The 16,319-nt window shown below is 43.1% G+C and overlaps 1 protein-coding gene across 4 annotated transcripts in view; it reads left to right on the forward strand.

The window, feature by feature from the left end:
• Positions 1-828: 828 nt before the first annotated feature.
• Faf2 (Fas associated factor family member 2) overlaps positions 829-16,319 on the forward strand; it is a 38,535-nt gene continuing 23,044 nt past the window's right edge. For 3 of the 4 annotated variants that reach the window (XM_050143899.1, XM_050143903.1, XM_050143902.1), the window contains exons 1-2: positions 854-960; positions 15,396-15,611. In XM_050143899.1, coding sequence (XP_049999856.1) covers positions 15,522-15,611 — 90 coding nt within the window. In that variant the 5' untranslated portion in view covers positions 854-960; positions 15,396-15,521. Of the gene's footprint in view, positions 961-15,395; positions 15,612-16,319 lie in introns of all 4 variants that reach the window. The other variant, XM_050143900.1, reaches the window with a different exon arrangement.

The following is a 16,319-nucleotide window of genomic DNA, read 5'->3' on the forward strand; positions in this document are numbered from 1 at the left end:
GTTGTGAGCCACCATGTAGTTGCTGGGAATTGAACTCAGGACCTCTGTAAGAACAGTCAGTGCTCTTAACCTCTGAACCACCCTCTCCAGTCCATGGTTATTGTTGTTTTAATACAGGATCTCATTATGTAGCCAGGTTGGCCTTGAATTCGAGATCCTTCTGCCTTAGCCTCTCAAGTCCTGGAGTTATGAGAGTGTGTCTGTTTGTCCCTGGAAAAGGCACGGGAGGCATACTGTGGCTGTAAATTAATCACATTCAACAAAAAGTAACACGGAGTTCCAGGTAGGTTGCTCCAGGATGTCTGTCTCTTGCAAAGGTGTCAAATACACTTAAAGTCAAGTCTCCGGGACCTAGTTCAAGTATCTATCTTTGGTCTGTCAAAGGGTGAGGCCAAAGCTCCCACCCGAGGGTCTGGGAGGACCATTAGCCCCTTCACAAGTACTCCTAGCAAGTGGCCCCACAACCTCCCCAGTTTTCCGTGCTAACGCAGCCAGATTTAGAAGAGGATTAAGCATCAAACCTTTTTATTTAATCGAAGCAATAGTTTCGTGAGAAATCTTCAAGAATATCCGAAATGGTTGGAAACCGTTTAAGAAGCAGCCAGACTGCGGGACTTTTCGGAGATACTGGAGATACATTGGGACCCTTTGGGCTCTGACATCTTTTCAGTGATCTCAGATCTTTGCTAGATTCACTACCTCGGCAATTTCCGGAATCGTTCGGCATAGCCTCGAGAATGTCGCCCTCTGGCGGCAGGGTTGGGAAGGGGCATGGGAGCCAGCGCGCGCAGACGCAGTTGAGTACCGGCGGCGGTTCGGACCGGAAGTGGTTGCACCTGAGATCACTTCCGGCGGGTGACGGTGCGGACGGGTCAGGAGCGTAGAGGCGGCGGCAAAATGGCGGCGCCTGAGGAGCAGGATCTAACTCAGGAGCAGACCGAGAAGCTGCTGCAGTTTCAGGTAGCAGCGAGTTCTCGGTGCAGCAAAGGCCGCCGCGGGATGGGGAGTGGGGCCCTAGAGGAGCGCACAATCACCCTCAGGTTGGGGTTGGGCCCATTTTCAGAGCGGCGGGCGGCCCCCTCCCCCCAGACGCCAACTGCCCGGATTTACCCGGCCCCCGAGCTCTGTCTGTACCCAGCCTTCCAGCCACCGCTGCCAGCCAGGCTCGCCCGCGGTGGGTCAGCTGCCGTAGTTTCCCTTAGCGGCGCGGGTCCGCAGCCCTTGTCAGCCTGGCTCACCCGCCAGACCCTCTCCGCCCATCGAGATCCTAAATCCCCAGCGCAGAGTCGGCGTCGGCTCGCGGGTCTGGACCGCCGACCACCGTCCGGTGCTATTCACAGACGTTTGCCGAGGGTCTCTTGGTTGCTAGATCTTGTGTTGAGGGCTGTGATAGGGAAGGAAGCTCCTACACACAGACCTGGCACCTGCCCTAGAATGTGGGAGGACGCCACATGCGGAAAACAAGGCAACATTGAGTCTCATCGATGGCTGCTGACTGGATTTGTTACCTTCGGCTTTCTCCTGAACTGCTGACTATTCTTGAGGAGGGTGGCAACTTGCAGGACTCGGCTTCCTATTAGTGGATGTTATGTTTAAAAAAAAAAAAAAGGCACTAAACCCTTAACCGAGGTGAAGGGTCTGGTCGAAGGAGACCACCGTAGTAGTAACCATGGCACTATTGGCCAGTTGCCTTAGTTCTTAAACAGACTTCAGAATGTCTGTTCCCTCGAGGCTGTTTTGGAGGTGAACTGGAGTGTATGGATGTTACAAGGTATTAAAAGGACTCTGTAAACAGTAAAATGCGCCTGAACAGTTGCTATTAATCAACATTTAACTTCAGGTAGAACTGAAGTTTATAGAACTTGTTTCCTAATAGGATATGTGCCAACAATTCATTTTGAGCAGTTTTTTTTTTTTTAAATGAAAAATCGTAGTGCCAGACACGGCTAGTTAGAATACTGCCCACCTAAATATGATGCTGTGATACCTTGGCTAACACTTAGCATGTCACCTTGTCTAACACGCAGCATATGGTGTTCATGCTGTGGCAGCCCCTGTCTCATAGCATGGGTATGGATTGTAAGAAGTAGCACCAGGATGTGGCCCGAGACTGTAATCTCTGCGGACAGAAGGTGGGAACAGGAGGATTCTGAGTTTGAGGCCAGCCATTTCCCAAACAAAAGGAAACAGCATGCCTAGGCCACACAGCTAATAAATGGTGGTGTCACAGAAGCACGGGCTTTCTGAGCCTTTCGTGGGCTTTTGAAGTCTCTGCTGTACAGCCTGCGTTAGAGTGTGCAGTGGGCTCTAAGTGCTGTGATGTTTATCTTGTGTGTGGGTATGGGTGTAAAGCAATGTGTTGTGCGTGTATACATGGTAAAATGCTATCATAGGCATCGTTGACATTTGACTGGAGCTTATAATACAGAGATTGATGACAGCAGATTAAAGAATGAAGAGCCAGCTTTCACTCCTTTCAGGTTTTTTTTAAAACTCGGGCAGATTACACTTCACACCTCTTAGGGGTAAGCCCCACGTGAACTGGGATGTGAGTTATACAGTACATGTGTGAATATACACAGTGTTTGTGAGATAAAATGCTTAAGGAACTCCTGATCTTCAGTAGACATCATCAGAAGAGAGGTGGCTGGCAGGTTAATAATATTGTTGTAAGATTAAGTTTATGTCAAGGTTTATGAAGTTGAATTTATTCAAAAAATGAATTTTGTATTTTGTGTATTTCCATAAGCAAGCCTGGATCAGATTTATCAGTTCAAATGCTCTTAACTATTGCTTGACATTTGTACATGTCAGACATAGCCTTAAACTTCTTCAGAGGACTCTAAGGGGTTAACTGCCACTCTTTTATTACTGAAGAAAATAGATGTGAGAGGCCAGGTAATTTTCACAAATAATGCCTTGCATATGTTAAAAAATTCTCATTCATAAGTATCATGTTTGTATCCTATTCTTGCAGCCAAGATACATAGCATGAATAATGGGAGTGCCCAGAAAGCTCTCTGAGCTATGTCTGTGTCTGTCAGTCTATCTGTCTGTGTCTTTGTTATTGGAGTTTAGGGAAGAGTTAACTTATTGATGTTGAAGGAAAGATTTGTTTCCTACTGTGCCATTACCTACTATTAACCGTTATGTTTAATTCACACAGTTAGAGCATAGATACAAATGGTGGTGTGTCTGTCGTATCTGGTAGAGACAGATTTGTTGATTACTTGCTCAAGACTGAAGTCGTTAGTGGAACTCTGGTGGGTCTAGCTCTCGACTGACAGGGTGAGCTCTTAGCACAGTGCCTTGCAGCTTTGAATAGAATTCCAGCAGCTAGTGGGCAGGAGAAAGTTCACAGCTGAGGAAATGGGCTGTTCACGTGGATTTGGGAAAGCGTGGCTGTGTCTGTTGTAATACATAGACTCCAGAATGAAAGGTAAACTAGAGCCAGTTTGGAGACCCATCAATGCTGTGCTCAGTTCTGCAAACAGGGGGAGTAACAGCACAGGTTTGGGTTTGCTTCTCTAGCAATATAGGTCGTGTGCTTAGAGTCTCCACAGGCATCAGAGTAGAACAGGTTGGCACTGCTGACAGCTAGCTCTCAGCGTTTGCTCACATTTTCACGTATTACAGTTGTGCCAGGCATGGTGGTTCACACCTGTAATCCCAGTGCCAGCACTTGAGAAGTGAAGAGGATTGCTATAGGCTGGGCAGTGGTGGCACACACGTTAGTCCCAGCACTGAGAGGCAGAGGCAAGTGGATCTCTGAGTTGAAGGCCAGCCTGGTCTACAGTCAGGGATACACAGAGAAACCCTATCTTGAACACCCTCCCCCCCCAAAAAAAGAGGATTGCTATAGGTTCAGGGCCAGCCTGGGCTACATAGTGAGTTTCAGGTTATCCTACAGGTGAGGTCTCAAAAAGCCTAAATAAATGAATTAGTAAAAATAAAACATTTCAGGAAATCTGAGATTTCTTATGTTTGCTTTTGTGTGTGTATGACATATGATTGGATTAGAATTTTCTATGGCTATTTTATCATATTTCTCAGTCCCTTTGATCTTTTTTAAGTTTTGTTTTGTGTGTATGTATAATTCTCATGGCTCTGGTTTATTTTGGAGGCAGCTGAGTAAATACTGTGGGCATCTGTTTTGAGTTATTTCTATTGGAAAATGATAGCTGTATAAACTGAAAGAGCAAATGCAGTTATGTTGAAAATAACTTTTACTGAAGTCAGTGTCCCCAAATTTCCAAATGTGCAGACTTCTCCAGTGCTTTAGTTTACTGCCTCTGTGCTGGTGTTTTAGCACTGAGGCAGGCAGGAATGGCCTGGTCAGAAGGAAAGGTGGAGATGTATCATTTCCTATAGGAGGAAGTGATCCCTTTCTGTTTGCACAGGAATGTAACATTTCTCCCTTTTTTGTTTAATTAAAGAACTCGTTATGTTTTATTTATTTAAATTGTGTGAGTGTGGAGCTACACATACCATGACACACGTGGAAGTGTAAAGGCAGTTTGGGAGAGGCAGTTTGAACCTTTTGCCATCTGGGTTCCAAGGATTGACCCCAGGCCATCAGGCCTGTCAGACAATGCGCTTAGTCATGGAGCCATCTCTTTAGTCCTGTTTGTTTCTCAGAGAGGGTTTCTCTGGGTATCCTGTGTAGCCCAGGCTTACCTCAGCTGCCACTGGGGATAGAGATGACAGGTGTCTACCACACCTGGCTGAAAAAAAAAAAACTAAGTGGATAACAGGACATAACTCACATTCTCTTTAAGTTATTTAGAGTAAAGCCTGGACTCTGAGCTGTAGAAACAAATTTATAGGTCATTTTTAGGAATTTCCATTTGGAAATTGGGGTTGTGGTGAGTACGTGATAATTTTCATTCGTCCACTTAACAAAAAGTAATAGTGGTCTATTTTTATGATTTCTCCCTTCATCTAACCGTGGCCAAGGAAGCTGCTAGTGAGGTTTACTCTCTTGGGTGAGTTCTCACATTGAGTGTGTGTGTTTGGAGAAATGGGAACCCTATATTATCTGATGTACAGTATCCATTTAAAAAAAAAACTTTGAGGTGGCTGGAGAGATGGCTCAGTGGTTAAGAGCCATCTCATTTTAACCTTAGCCTGCTCTTCCAAAGGTCCTGAGTTCAATTCCTGGCAACTACATGGTGGCTCACAACCATCTGTAATGAAGTCTGGTACCCTCTTTTGGCCTGCAGACATCTCTCCAGCCCCCACTCTTCAGCTCTTAACATTCCTTCTGGACTCTCCTTCTGCATTGTTAGCTGAGCACTCAATAGTCAATTATTCTCGGCCCTTTGACAGTTACGGGTCTCTGTATGAACTGCTGCCCATTTCAGAAAGAAGCTTCCCTGGCCAGGGCTGAGAGCTGTACCAATCTATAGACATAAACAGACATTTAAAGGCAGTTGGACAGCATGCCATTTAGTGGAACGACAGTAGTAGGGTCCCTGCTCGAGCGAGTGATCTGAAGCGGGCTTTGGGCAGATTTGCAGTACCAGGGATGGCCTTCCTCCTGTGGGGTAGGTCTCAGACCCAATTAGGAAGTAGTTGGATACCGTCAAACAGTCGTGCCTCTATTGCACCAGTGGTCATACCTTGTCTGCCTGGCAAGTTAGCATTGTAGCACACAAAGTTCAGCACTGAGTTAAGACCACTCCACCACCCCCACCCCCACCCCCAGTGACCTGCATAGCATCTTCTGGCACTGGGGATAGGCAGTAAGGAGGACGTTTTCTGACCACAATCCAGTTTCATTTCTCTGTCCTGTAATCAAAGTGTGTTGTGTTTTTGGCAATAGGATCTTGCTATCTAGTTTTGGTGGGCAACAAAAAACAACTGTCTGTAGCTCTAGTTCCTTGATTGTGAGCAGCCTGATGTGGCTACTGGGAACTGAATTTTGGATCTCTGCAAGGGCAGTGTATATGATCTTAACTGTGAAACTATCTCTTCTCCTCCCCCTCCCCCTTTAATTTTTTTTTTTAGTTTGCTTAATAAACTAGTGAGTTTCCATAAGGACTTTGCATACATCCTTGGTTTTGTTTAGCTCTCCTCCACTCCACCCTTACCTCCCCATTTTCTTTTTGGGATAGGTCTCACAGTATAGTCCAGATCATCTTTGAACTCACCCTGCCTCTGCTACAGTGAGCTGGATTATAGGCGTGCACCGCCACATTTAACTTGTTGTATGGACTTCTGGTTTTTTTGTTTGTTTGTTTGTTTTGTTTTGTTTTTTGAGATGGTTTCTCTGTGTAGTTGTGACTGTCCTGGAACTCACTTTGTAGACCAATCTGGCCTCAAACTCACAGAGATCCACCTGTCTCTGCCTCCCTGAGTGCTGGGATTAAAGGCGTGCACCACCACCACCTGGTTTGTTTTGTTTTATTTTTGAGTCTGGGTCTCACTATGAGACCCTGTCTGGCACCAAGCTGGCCTTGAACTTGGAGCCTTCTGTCTGCCTCTGCCTTCCAAACTTGATTTACTTTTACTTAAAAAAACAAAAACAAACCTACCAAGCAATGTATGGAATACCCTAGACAGTATGCATGTCATCAAATAAAACATTGGGGATTGTTGTGTATCTTTATGTCCCTTTTCCTTTTATATATACAAATACTTAATTTAGAAACGATCTTACCTTACTCTTCACTTCACTGAATGTGAGAGATAGCCTCTTTTCTGAGGTCTAGTTCTTATCTATTTTTTAAAAAATGTTCTTTAGATCTTTTTAAATTTTACTTTATGTATATGAGTGTTTTGCTCACATGCGTGTCTCACTCTTGTATTTTGGAACTGGAGTGATAGTTAATTGTGGATGCTGCAAACCCACACCAGGTCCTCTGCGAGAACAAGTGCTCTTAGTAGATAAGGCACTGCTCCAGCCCAGTTTGTTTTTCTCTCTAATTGTGTGTACATGTAAATGCACACTTTTCTTTTCCTGTGTGTGTGTGGGGGGGGTGCATGTGTGGGGGGTGCATGCGTGTGGAGGCCTGAGATTGATTGATCCTGGATCCTGGAAACATTATCAGTTGCTGTTATACCTAACTCCTTGTTGCAGGGTCTCTCAGTGAAACTCACAGCTCAATGATAAGGCTGGTCTTGCTATGCTGCTTGCTCTGGGAGTCCTTGTCTATGCTTTCTGGGGCTAGAACTACAAGTGACCTCTGTGTCCACCTGGCATTTATGTAGGTTTCTGGGGATCCAACCTCCAGTCCTATTTGCATGACAGTGCTTTAACTGTGGCACTGTCTCCCCAGTTCAAGTATAGTTTTTAAAAATACACCCCTCTTTTTTAAAGTTTACGGGGACAAGTTACCAGGTAAAAATTGTTATTCAGTTAGTTTTAGACAAAATAACTAAATGACATGAGGGAAGTGACTGAGATAAGGGATTATACACTGATTGTTTGCCAGATGTTTAAGGTTGCATTCTTCTTAAAATAAATACAATATGCTTTTGCTAGAAAAGTCCAAGAATGCCAGTGGGCTTGTTCTGTTGATCAGAAGATTGCTGCCTGTGTGTGTGTGCTTGTTAAGATGAAGTACAACAATGTATGGGATGTTTGCTTCCTTCAGTGGGCTTGCAGTTAACTGGTTATAGCTCCCATTCTCATTGGGCGAAAGAGTGTCTTTCTCTTACAGGGACATGTGTGTACTGTGACAGTCAGCAGTGTGTAAATGATTCTTTTGAGGACTGATTCTGGAATAAGGCTGCCTGGATTCAAGTTCTACCTTCTCCAGTTACTAACCTTCAGCTCTGGGCAAGTTATCATTTAATTTGTCTCTGTGGCATAGTTTCTTTGTGGACTAATATATCCACCTCACAGGGTTGCTTTAATATTTAAATGTTAATATAGCTGAAGTATTGGCAAATATTAAATACCTGAATGTTAAGCATTATTTTTAATTTATTAATCAATTTGAGACAAGGTCTCGGCATTTTATAGAGTAGCTGGCTGACTTGGAACTTGGCTATATATACTATACTGGCCTGGACTTAGAGAGAGCCACCTGCTACCACCTCCCAGTGCTGCGTGTGCCACATGACATGGACAATCATGTCTCTATCACACACACACACACACACACATCGTTACCACAAGTAATGCTGCAGTGTATCCTTGTGCACACAGCCATAGTCGCAGGCACTGATACAGTAGCACAGTCAGCACAGTGCTAGTCCTGCTGGCACCCCATCCTCCCTCCTCCCTCCGGGGAAGAGACTGCTGGAGTCAGCAAATGAAACGTGAGGAACATTAGGTGTTTAGCACAATGGAGAAATTTGGGAACTTGGAGGGAGGGCTTTCACTTAAGGGAATTTCTCACTTGGGTAAAAGTCCCTAGACTGTGAAGAGCTTTGCGGCTATTGTATGCTGAGGATTGTGACTTGCCCGAAATGAATTTAGCTGATCGCTACCCAGAGGTCAGTGGAGGCCCTATAGGCAGGTGTCTGTTAGTGCCTGAGGTGGGCTGCTCTCAGGAGTTCCCACTGGCCCCAAATTCTAAAGTTGCTCAAGTTCCTTATATAAAACGGTAGTGTTGGTATATAATCTAAACACACCTTATATACTCTATAATGTAATAATAAATGTTACAGAGATAGTTGTATTGTTTAAGAAATAACGAGCCAAAAATGTTTACATTTACATGTTTGGTTTTTTCTTTTTGGGGGGAGGTGCACTGTTGGGGGTCAGCCCAGGGCTTCACATCCTCAGCCCCTCACTGAAGTTGGTATTTTCTTTGGATTGCCAACCAGCTCCCAAGTGAAGACAGACTTATTATCAATTGTGAATGCTTGGCCTTAGCTTCGTCTTGTCCCACTAGTGCTTATAGCTTAACTTAACCTGTTTCTGTTCATCAATGTTTGGCCTTGGGGCTTTTTACCTCTCATTCTGTGTGTCCTACTTTCCTGCTTCCTCTATCTGGCTGCTCCTGATGTCTCTTTTCTTTCTTCCCTGGAGCCTAAATTTCTTTTCCTGCTTACTCTTCCCTGCCCAGAAATTCTGCCTACACCTCCTCCCTCACTATTGGCCATTCAGCTTTTTATTAGACCAATCAGATGCCTTAGGCAGGCAATGTAAAATGGCAACACATCTTTATTTAGTTAAACAAATATTCTGCAACACCTCACTCCTGTAACAAGGTCTTGCTTTGTAGCCTAGGGTGGCTTCTAGCTGGCAGAATTTCTGCTTCTGCTTCCCAGGCATGGATTGCTGGGATTATAGGCACATGCCATTATATTTGGCTCCTAAATGTTTTGATCTAATTGAACTTGTGGATACAGAATACAGAATAATTATGTAAATAGTAAAAATCCCATTACAGCCATAGAGTTGGAGATAGTGATAGAGATCTGTGATCTAAAATTTTGGAGAATTAGATACAATGATTTGGAGTAAACAACAGTTTATGGAAGGGAATTGACTAATGTTTTGATTACACCTTGAGATTTAAAAGTATAATATGAGGTTGCTTGAACATTATTAAATTTACTTTGACCAAGGTTCCAGTTAAACAAATGAGGTAAGTTCTGTTGTTGGTTAGTTGACCAGGCTCCATAGGTGACTTAGCCAACTGTAATTGAGGTTTGACCTGGAGTCTAGCTCTGATCCTGCTCGCTCGTCACTGGCACCGCTTTTCTGGCTCCTATTTATTTGTTTTAAACTGCGGGCAAGTAGGGCTGTTAGAAATAGCTATGTGGCAAGTTGGGTTTTGGTGTTTTGGGTGGTGTTCTTTTCCTTCCAATGCTGAATAGAGAAGCAGGGGCTTAAACATTCCAGGCAAGTGCTCCACCGCTGAGCTACCCTACCCCTGTGTGGCAGTTTAAAGACAGAAAATACAGCAGAGTTCTAATCCTACACGTGAAGTTCCTGAAGATAGACTTATAAGGAGAGGAGAAGAGAATAACAAAGAACATGTCTCATTTCCACGTCCACAGGGTAGAGAAAATGTGGGAGAAAGGCTCCAAGGAACTAGTGTCCTTGGATGAGGAAAGTTTAGTTAGACCAGGAAGGTGCAGGAAATTTTCAGACAAGTCAAGGATAAAAGAGGATGTTGCTACCCTAAAGAGGCTGAGACTGTACCATGCATCAGTACATTTTGTTCTACAACAGAATACTCAAGATGGGTTGTTTATAAGGAACAAAGATTTGTTTCTTACAGTCCTAAGGGTTGAGAAGTCTAAGTTTGTAAGACCTGTACTACCTGGAGCCTGTATATTGTGTCATCCTATGGCATAACACGGTGCCCATGGAGGTCAGAAGAGGGCATTGGATCCTCTGAAAACTGGAGTTACAGGATTGAGAGCTGCCATGTGTTTGTGGGTAATGGAGCTCAGGTCCTCTGCGAGAACAGTGAGGGCTTTTAACTGTTGAGCCGACCCTCCAGCCTCTTAAGCGCATTTTGCATTAGAGGCAAGCATGAACTGTAGGGACTGAAGTAGAGTTATTATTATTTAAAGCGATGTGTTTGACTGTCAAGTTGACAAAAGGTGGACTTGTGATTCTTACTGTTTATGATCAGTTTGACTATATTTGGGATCACTTAGGAAACACACCTCCAAAGTTTGTCCTTGAGGCATTTCCAGGGAGGTTTAACTGAGAAGGAAAGGTCCCACGGCTGAATGAAAAGAGAGAGAGGAAGCCAGCTGTGCATCAGTTTGTCTCTCCTGACTACCAATGCAATGGGACTTCTTTGCCGTGATGGGCTGTGTCCCCTCAAACCATGAGACACATTAAATTCCCTTGTTTTTTTGTCTGGTGTTTGGTCACAGCAACAAGAAGGTAACACAAAGGTGTAGCTGATACTTGTTGCATGTATAGAATTAAACCCAGTTTTAGGATTAAAAGTGTTCATTATTAAATATTAATGTTTTGGATCAGGAGAGATGGTAAGAACACTGATGCCTTCCAGAAGACCTGGGTTTAATTCCCAGCACCCATAAGGTAGCTCACAGCCATCTGTCCCTAGGGATTTGAATGAGACCTTATAGCCCTTGTGGGCCTTGCATAGACATGGTGCACAGACAGGCATGCAGTCAAAACACCTGTATACTTAAAGGTTAAATTTTTTTTTCACTTTAATTTTAAAAGCTTATTTTGAAACACATAGAAGCATATTTTCGCAGAAGCAGAGGTTGAAAGTAGGGAAGGCTAGGCTCTGGGGTTACTTTTGGTTCTAAGCAGAAGACCCATATTTAGAGGAATTGGGCCAAGATCACTGTGCTTTTGCTTTTCATTTTGGTAAAATACCTAAAATGAAAGGATGCTAGAGTAGGAATTAAGCGAAAGATAATTTTGACTTTCCCCAAAATGGTCTGCAGCACTTGCATCCTAAGCAAGTCCAGGCCCATCTCCCCACACTTTATGCCTTTATGCTACATCTTTGCCATCTCAAACTGCTGAGTTGATCTACACTCTGAGCCCAGAGATGAGTCTCTTTTTGTTGATGTGTTGCCAGTGAGAAAGCTGAAGCTAAAAAAAGATGGCTACAGGGGCTGGAGAGATGGCTCAGCGGTTAAGAGCATTGCCTGCTCTTCCAAAGGTCCTGAGTTCAATTCCGGCAACCACATGGTGGCTCACAACCATCTGTAATGAGGTCTGGTGCCCTCTTCTGGCCTGCAGAATATTGTAATAAATATTTTTAAAAAAATAAAAAAAGATGGCTACAATTACCAATCTATGAAATGGTTGGAAGTGTTGAGGACGCCAATGTCCTCAGACTTTCTAAACAAGTTCAACCACTTATTCTGCCTAGTATTAAGAGTGGTGTGGATTTATTTCTGGAAATATACGTGCATGCATGCATGCATGCGTGTGTGTGTGTGTGTGTGTGTGTGTGTGTGTGTGTGAGAGAGAGAGAGAGAGAGAGAGAGAGAGAGAGAGAGAGAAAGAAATATACATGCTAAGTGAACACTGAGCAATACTCCCAGTATTCATGTAGTATTTTTTAAAAAATGTTTTTATTTGATCTCATTATTTTGCCTGCGTGTATGTCTATGTGAGGGTGTCAGAAGCCCTGGAACTGGACGGACAGGTGTGAGTCACTGTGTGAGTGTTGGGAATTGAACTCGGGGCCTCTAGAATTGAGAGCAGATAGTGCTCTCATTTGCTGAGCCATTTTCCCAGCCCCTTCATTTTTGTTGTTGTTGTTTTTTGTTTGTTTTGTCTTTCGAGATAGGGTTTCTCTGTAACAGTCCTTGGCTGTCCTGGAACTTGCTTTGTAGACCCAGCTGGCCTTGAACTCATTGAGATCCACCTGTGTCTGCTGCCACTGGGCTCATATAGTATTTTTAAGTAGATTCAAATATTTGTCTGATACATTTGGATTCAACTAAATACATTTAAGAAGCCACTATGAATACATACAGTTAGTTGTCTCTTGATTGACATTTGGCATTTGGCTTAACATCTAAAGGACTAACTGGTGATTTCCAATCTGATTCTTAAAAAAAAAAAACTTAAAGGGATGTTAATGGTGTTTTTGTTGTTGTTGTTGATTTGTTTTTGTTTTATTTATTTATTTATTTATTTATTTATTTATTTATTTATTTATTTATTGCTTTTTTGAGACAGGGTTTCTCTGTGGCTTTGGAGCCTGTCCTGGAACTAGCTCTGTAGACCAGGCTGGTCTCGAACTCACAGAGATCGAGTGCTGGGATTAAAGGCGTGTGCCACCATCGCCGGGCTGTTTTTTTATTTTTTTGAGGCACAATCTCACTGTATTACTATGGCTGGCCTTGAACTCAGAGATCTACCTCTCTCTGCCTTTGCTGAGATTAAAGGCTTTCCCCACCACCACTCAGCCAAATTTTATTTTCAATTAACATTTAAATTTTTTGAATTAAGAATTGGGAACTTGTTTTCAAACATGAGAATCTAATACTAGGAGACACTGTTGCATAAGAGAAGCTGGACATTGGAAGTTGGTTCTAGCTTTCACTGCTATCAAGGACTGTTGACCAGTCAGTGACCTTTGGATACTGGGCTTTCTCATTGCTAAAAATGAGGGCTTTCACGTACACAGTGCTTACTTATCACCTAATGTCCATGCTTAGTAAGTGGCAATTGCTGCTGTTTAATTTAGGAGATGAGAATTAAATGTAGACAATAGATCTCTTAGGAGCTTTAGTTACAGCTCAGCCTAGTAGCCATCACTTTAAATTACAAGTAAGCAAACCTGCCTTGTCTGGTGGGAAGGAGAAAACCAAGGTTACCTGGTTTTGGTTGTTGTGTGGTAGTTTGTTTTGTTTTGTTTGCCAAGTTTTACTCTCGGAATAGCTTAAAATATAAGCTTTAGCAAGCCAGTTGGAGCATAGAGCACTTAGATGTCTGCTGAGTGTGTTATTACCAACACTTGCGATGTGGAAAGCGAAACAGGAAGGCCAGTTGATTTCTCAATTCAATCCAAATAGTTCATTAAGACACCTGGTTAAATTGTTACATGCTCAGCCTGTTGTGATTTCCTCCTTGAATTATACTCTAAGAGCTAGATCAGCAATCTTAAGTATTTGTTTTCCAAGTGATCAGCATCCTTTTTAACTTCTGACTAGATAGAAGTTAGCATGAGGTTGGATGGAGGAAAGAAGTTCACACTCTCCTAATGTCCCTCTACACAGTACACCATCTCTCTCTAATGCTGTCATCGGTTACACTTCTGTGTAAATTTACTCTATCTGAATGCCTCTCCTAAATCATTGGGAGGTCACTTCATGGAAGAGTATTGCGTCTGAGAAGTAGGGGAGTAAGACGTACTCAGATGGGCCTGCCTGAAGGGGTGTGGCAACAATTGCCGACTTAGCCTTATGGCCAGAGATTAGTGGGAGAAGGAACCATAGTGATAAAGTTAGCCTTTGTGGGCTGGAGAGGTGGCTCAGCCATTAAATGCTAGGCACACAAACAGAAAATATAAATTAGCCTTTGTTCCTTCCAGTGTTGTCTCAAGTCACATGGATGTCAGTGCATCTGAATGTTAACCAGGTTCACTCTGAGAAGCAGACCAGTTAGGAACTTGCAGATTTTGCTTCTATTGTTCACTGACTCCATATGCAGATCTTTTAACTCATGGTGGCCATGGCATGATGGTATTATTTTTCTCATAGAATTATTCAATATAGTGAAGATAGCCAAAACAGTTTCTGACACAGTAGAAACAAAACTATTAAGAATGATGTATAAGAAACGAGGAAGCCTTGCGGTGGTGGCACGTGCCTTTAATTCTAGCACCCTATTTCAAAAAAGCAACCAAATAAATAAGGTGAGCGACTACTGAGGAAAATACCTAGGTTAGTCCTGCGTCCGTCCGTCCATCCGTCGTCCCCCCCCCACCTATATATGAACAGAGAGAAAGAGATAATGAGAATAGGAAAAAAGAAATGAAAGCTGTCAGGGTAGTATAAAAGTTGTTAATTTTATTTCCTTTTTAAATTTTTTTATTTATTTATTTTTTTGAGACAAGATTTTTCTTTGTAATCCTGGCTGTCCTGGAATTCACTCTATAGAGCAGGCTGGCCTTGAATTTACAGCAATCCTTCTACTTTTGCTTCCCCAGTGCTGGGATTAAAGATGTCCACCAACCATTGCCTGGCCTTTTTGTTTGTTTTTTTGCTTTTTGAGACAGGGTTTCTCTGTGTAGCCCTGACTGTCCTGGGACTCATTCTGTAGACTAGACTGACCTTAAACTCAGAGATCCACCTGCCTCTATCTTGTGAGTGTTGGGATTAAAGGTATGAATGCTGCTGCTGCCTCCGCTGCTACTACAGGGCTGAGTCATTCATTTTCTAAAGAATGACTACACTGCAAGCGGGGCTGAGCCTGTGTGAGGTCCTGGATTCAACCCCCCAACACTAAAAAAAAAAATTGCTTTAAAAAACAAAAATGATAGGTTGGGCTGGAGAAATGGTTCAAGGGCACTTGCTTCTCTTCTAGAAGACCTGAGATTAATTAGTTCCTAGCCATTTGTCACTTCCTTCCAGGGGAATCTGACACCCTCTTCTGTCCATCACACAAATGGAGTCTACAGACACATGCACATAAACAAAAATAAATCTTTTTAGAAGATTAAATTATAATCTTGTTTTAAATAAATTTACTTTGAAAGGAACTGGAAATCTCTGAAGCTATTAAGTCTAGCATTACTTATTTCTGTTTCACTTCTGTGATGGTTTTCTTGACTGTCATCTTGATGAGCTTTAGAATCACCATGGAACCAGATTTCTGGGCTTGTATGTGAGGGTTTATCTAGATTGGGTTAATTATCATGGGAAGGCCCGCCCTAGAAGTGACCAGCACCATCCTGTGGGCTGGAGTCCTGGCTGGATATAAGGAGAAGGACCAGTGAGCAGGAGAGTTCATCTTCCTCTCTGCTTCCTGATAGTGCTTGCCATGTGACGAGTAGCTGCTCGACACTGTTCTCTTCACGTCCCTGCCATGATGGACTGCACCATCAAACTGTGGGCCACGACATGCATGATAGCCAAGCTTGTTTCTACCAAGACAGCACATGTGGTATCAAAACCAAGGGGTCTCTTCCGGGAAAACTCTCCTCCCCTCTGGCATTGGAAAATACTTGTTGACAGTGAATGGGAATAAGGTAACTTTTGACTTGCCCTGGAAACCAGCTTTATCGTGTAAACTGAAATAGTCTTTATGAAGACTTCATATTGGCTTTGGAAATATCCCTCAAGGTTTTAGAATGTGCATATTCCTAAAGGGGAAAAAAAAGCAGAAAGCTTGTCAAGGTCAGGGGTTCTCAACCTTTTAATGCTGCAACACTTTGGGGGCTGAAGAGATGGCTCAGCCATTAAAGGCTAGGCTCACAACCAAAAATATCAGAGTTCGGTTCCCAGCACCCACGGTTGTCTCTCCAGCCATAAAAAAAATTAAAAAAAAACACTTTGATAATAGTTCTTCATGTTATGGTGACCCCCCCAACTATAAAATGATTATTATTTTTTAATATTTATTTGTTTATTTATTATGTATACAATATTCTGTCTGCATGTATGCCTACAGGCCAGAAGAGGGCACCAGACCTCATTACAGATGGTTGTGAGCCACCATATGGTTGCTGGAAATTGAACTCAGGCCCTTTGGAAGACAAGGCAATGCTCTTAACCACTGAGCCATCTCTCCAGCCCCCCCTATAAAATTATTTTTGTTGCTACTTCATAACTGTAATTTTGCTGCTGTTATGAATTGTAATGTAAATATCTGTATTTTCTGATGGTCTTAGGCGACCCTTGCGAAAGGATCATTTGACACACACCCCTCCCCAAAGGGGTCCTCGACCCACAGGGTG

The sequence above is a fragment of the Alexandromys fortis genome, unplaced genomic scaffold (assembly GCF_014885135.2).
Source record: "Alexandromys fortis isolate MF-2015 unplaced genomic scaffold, M_Fortis_MF-2015_v1.1 scaffold_1, whole genome shotgun sequence".
Classification (NCBI taxonomy): domain Eukaryota; kingdom Metazoa; phylum Chordata; class Mammalia; order Rodentia; family Cricetidae; genus Alexandromys; species Alexandromys fortis.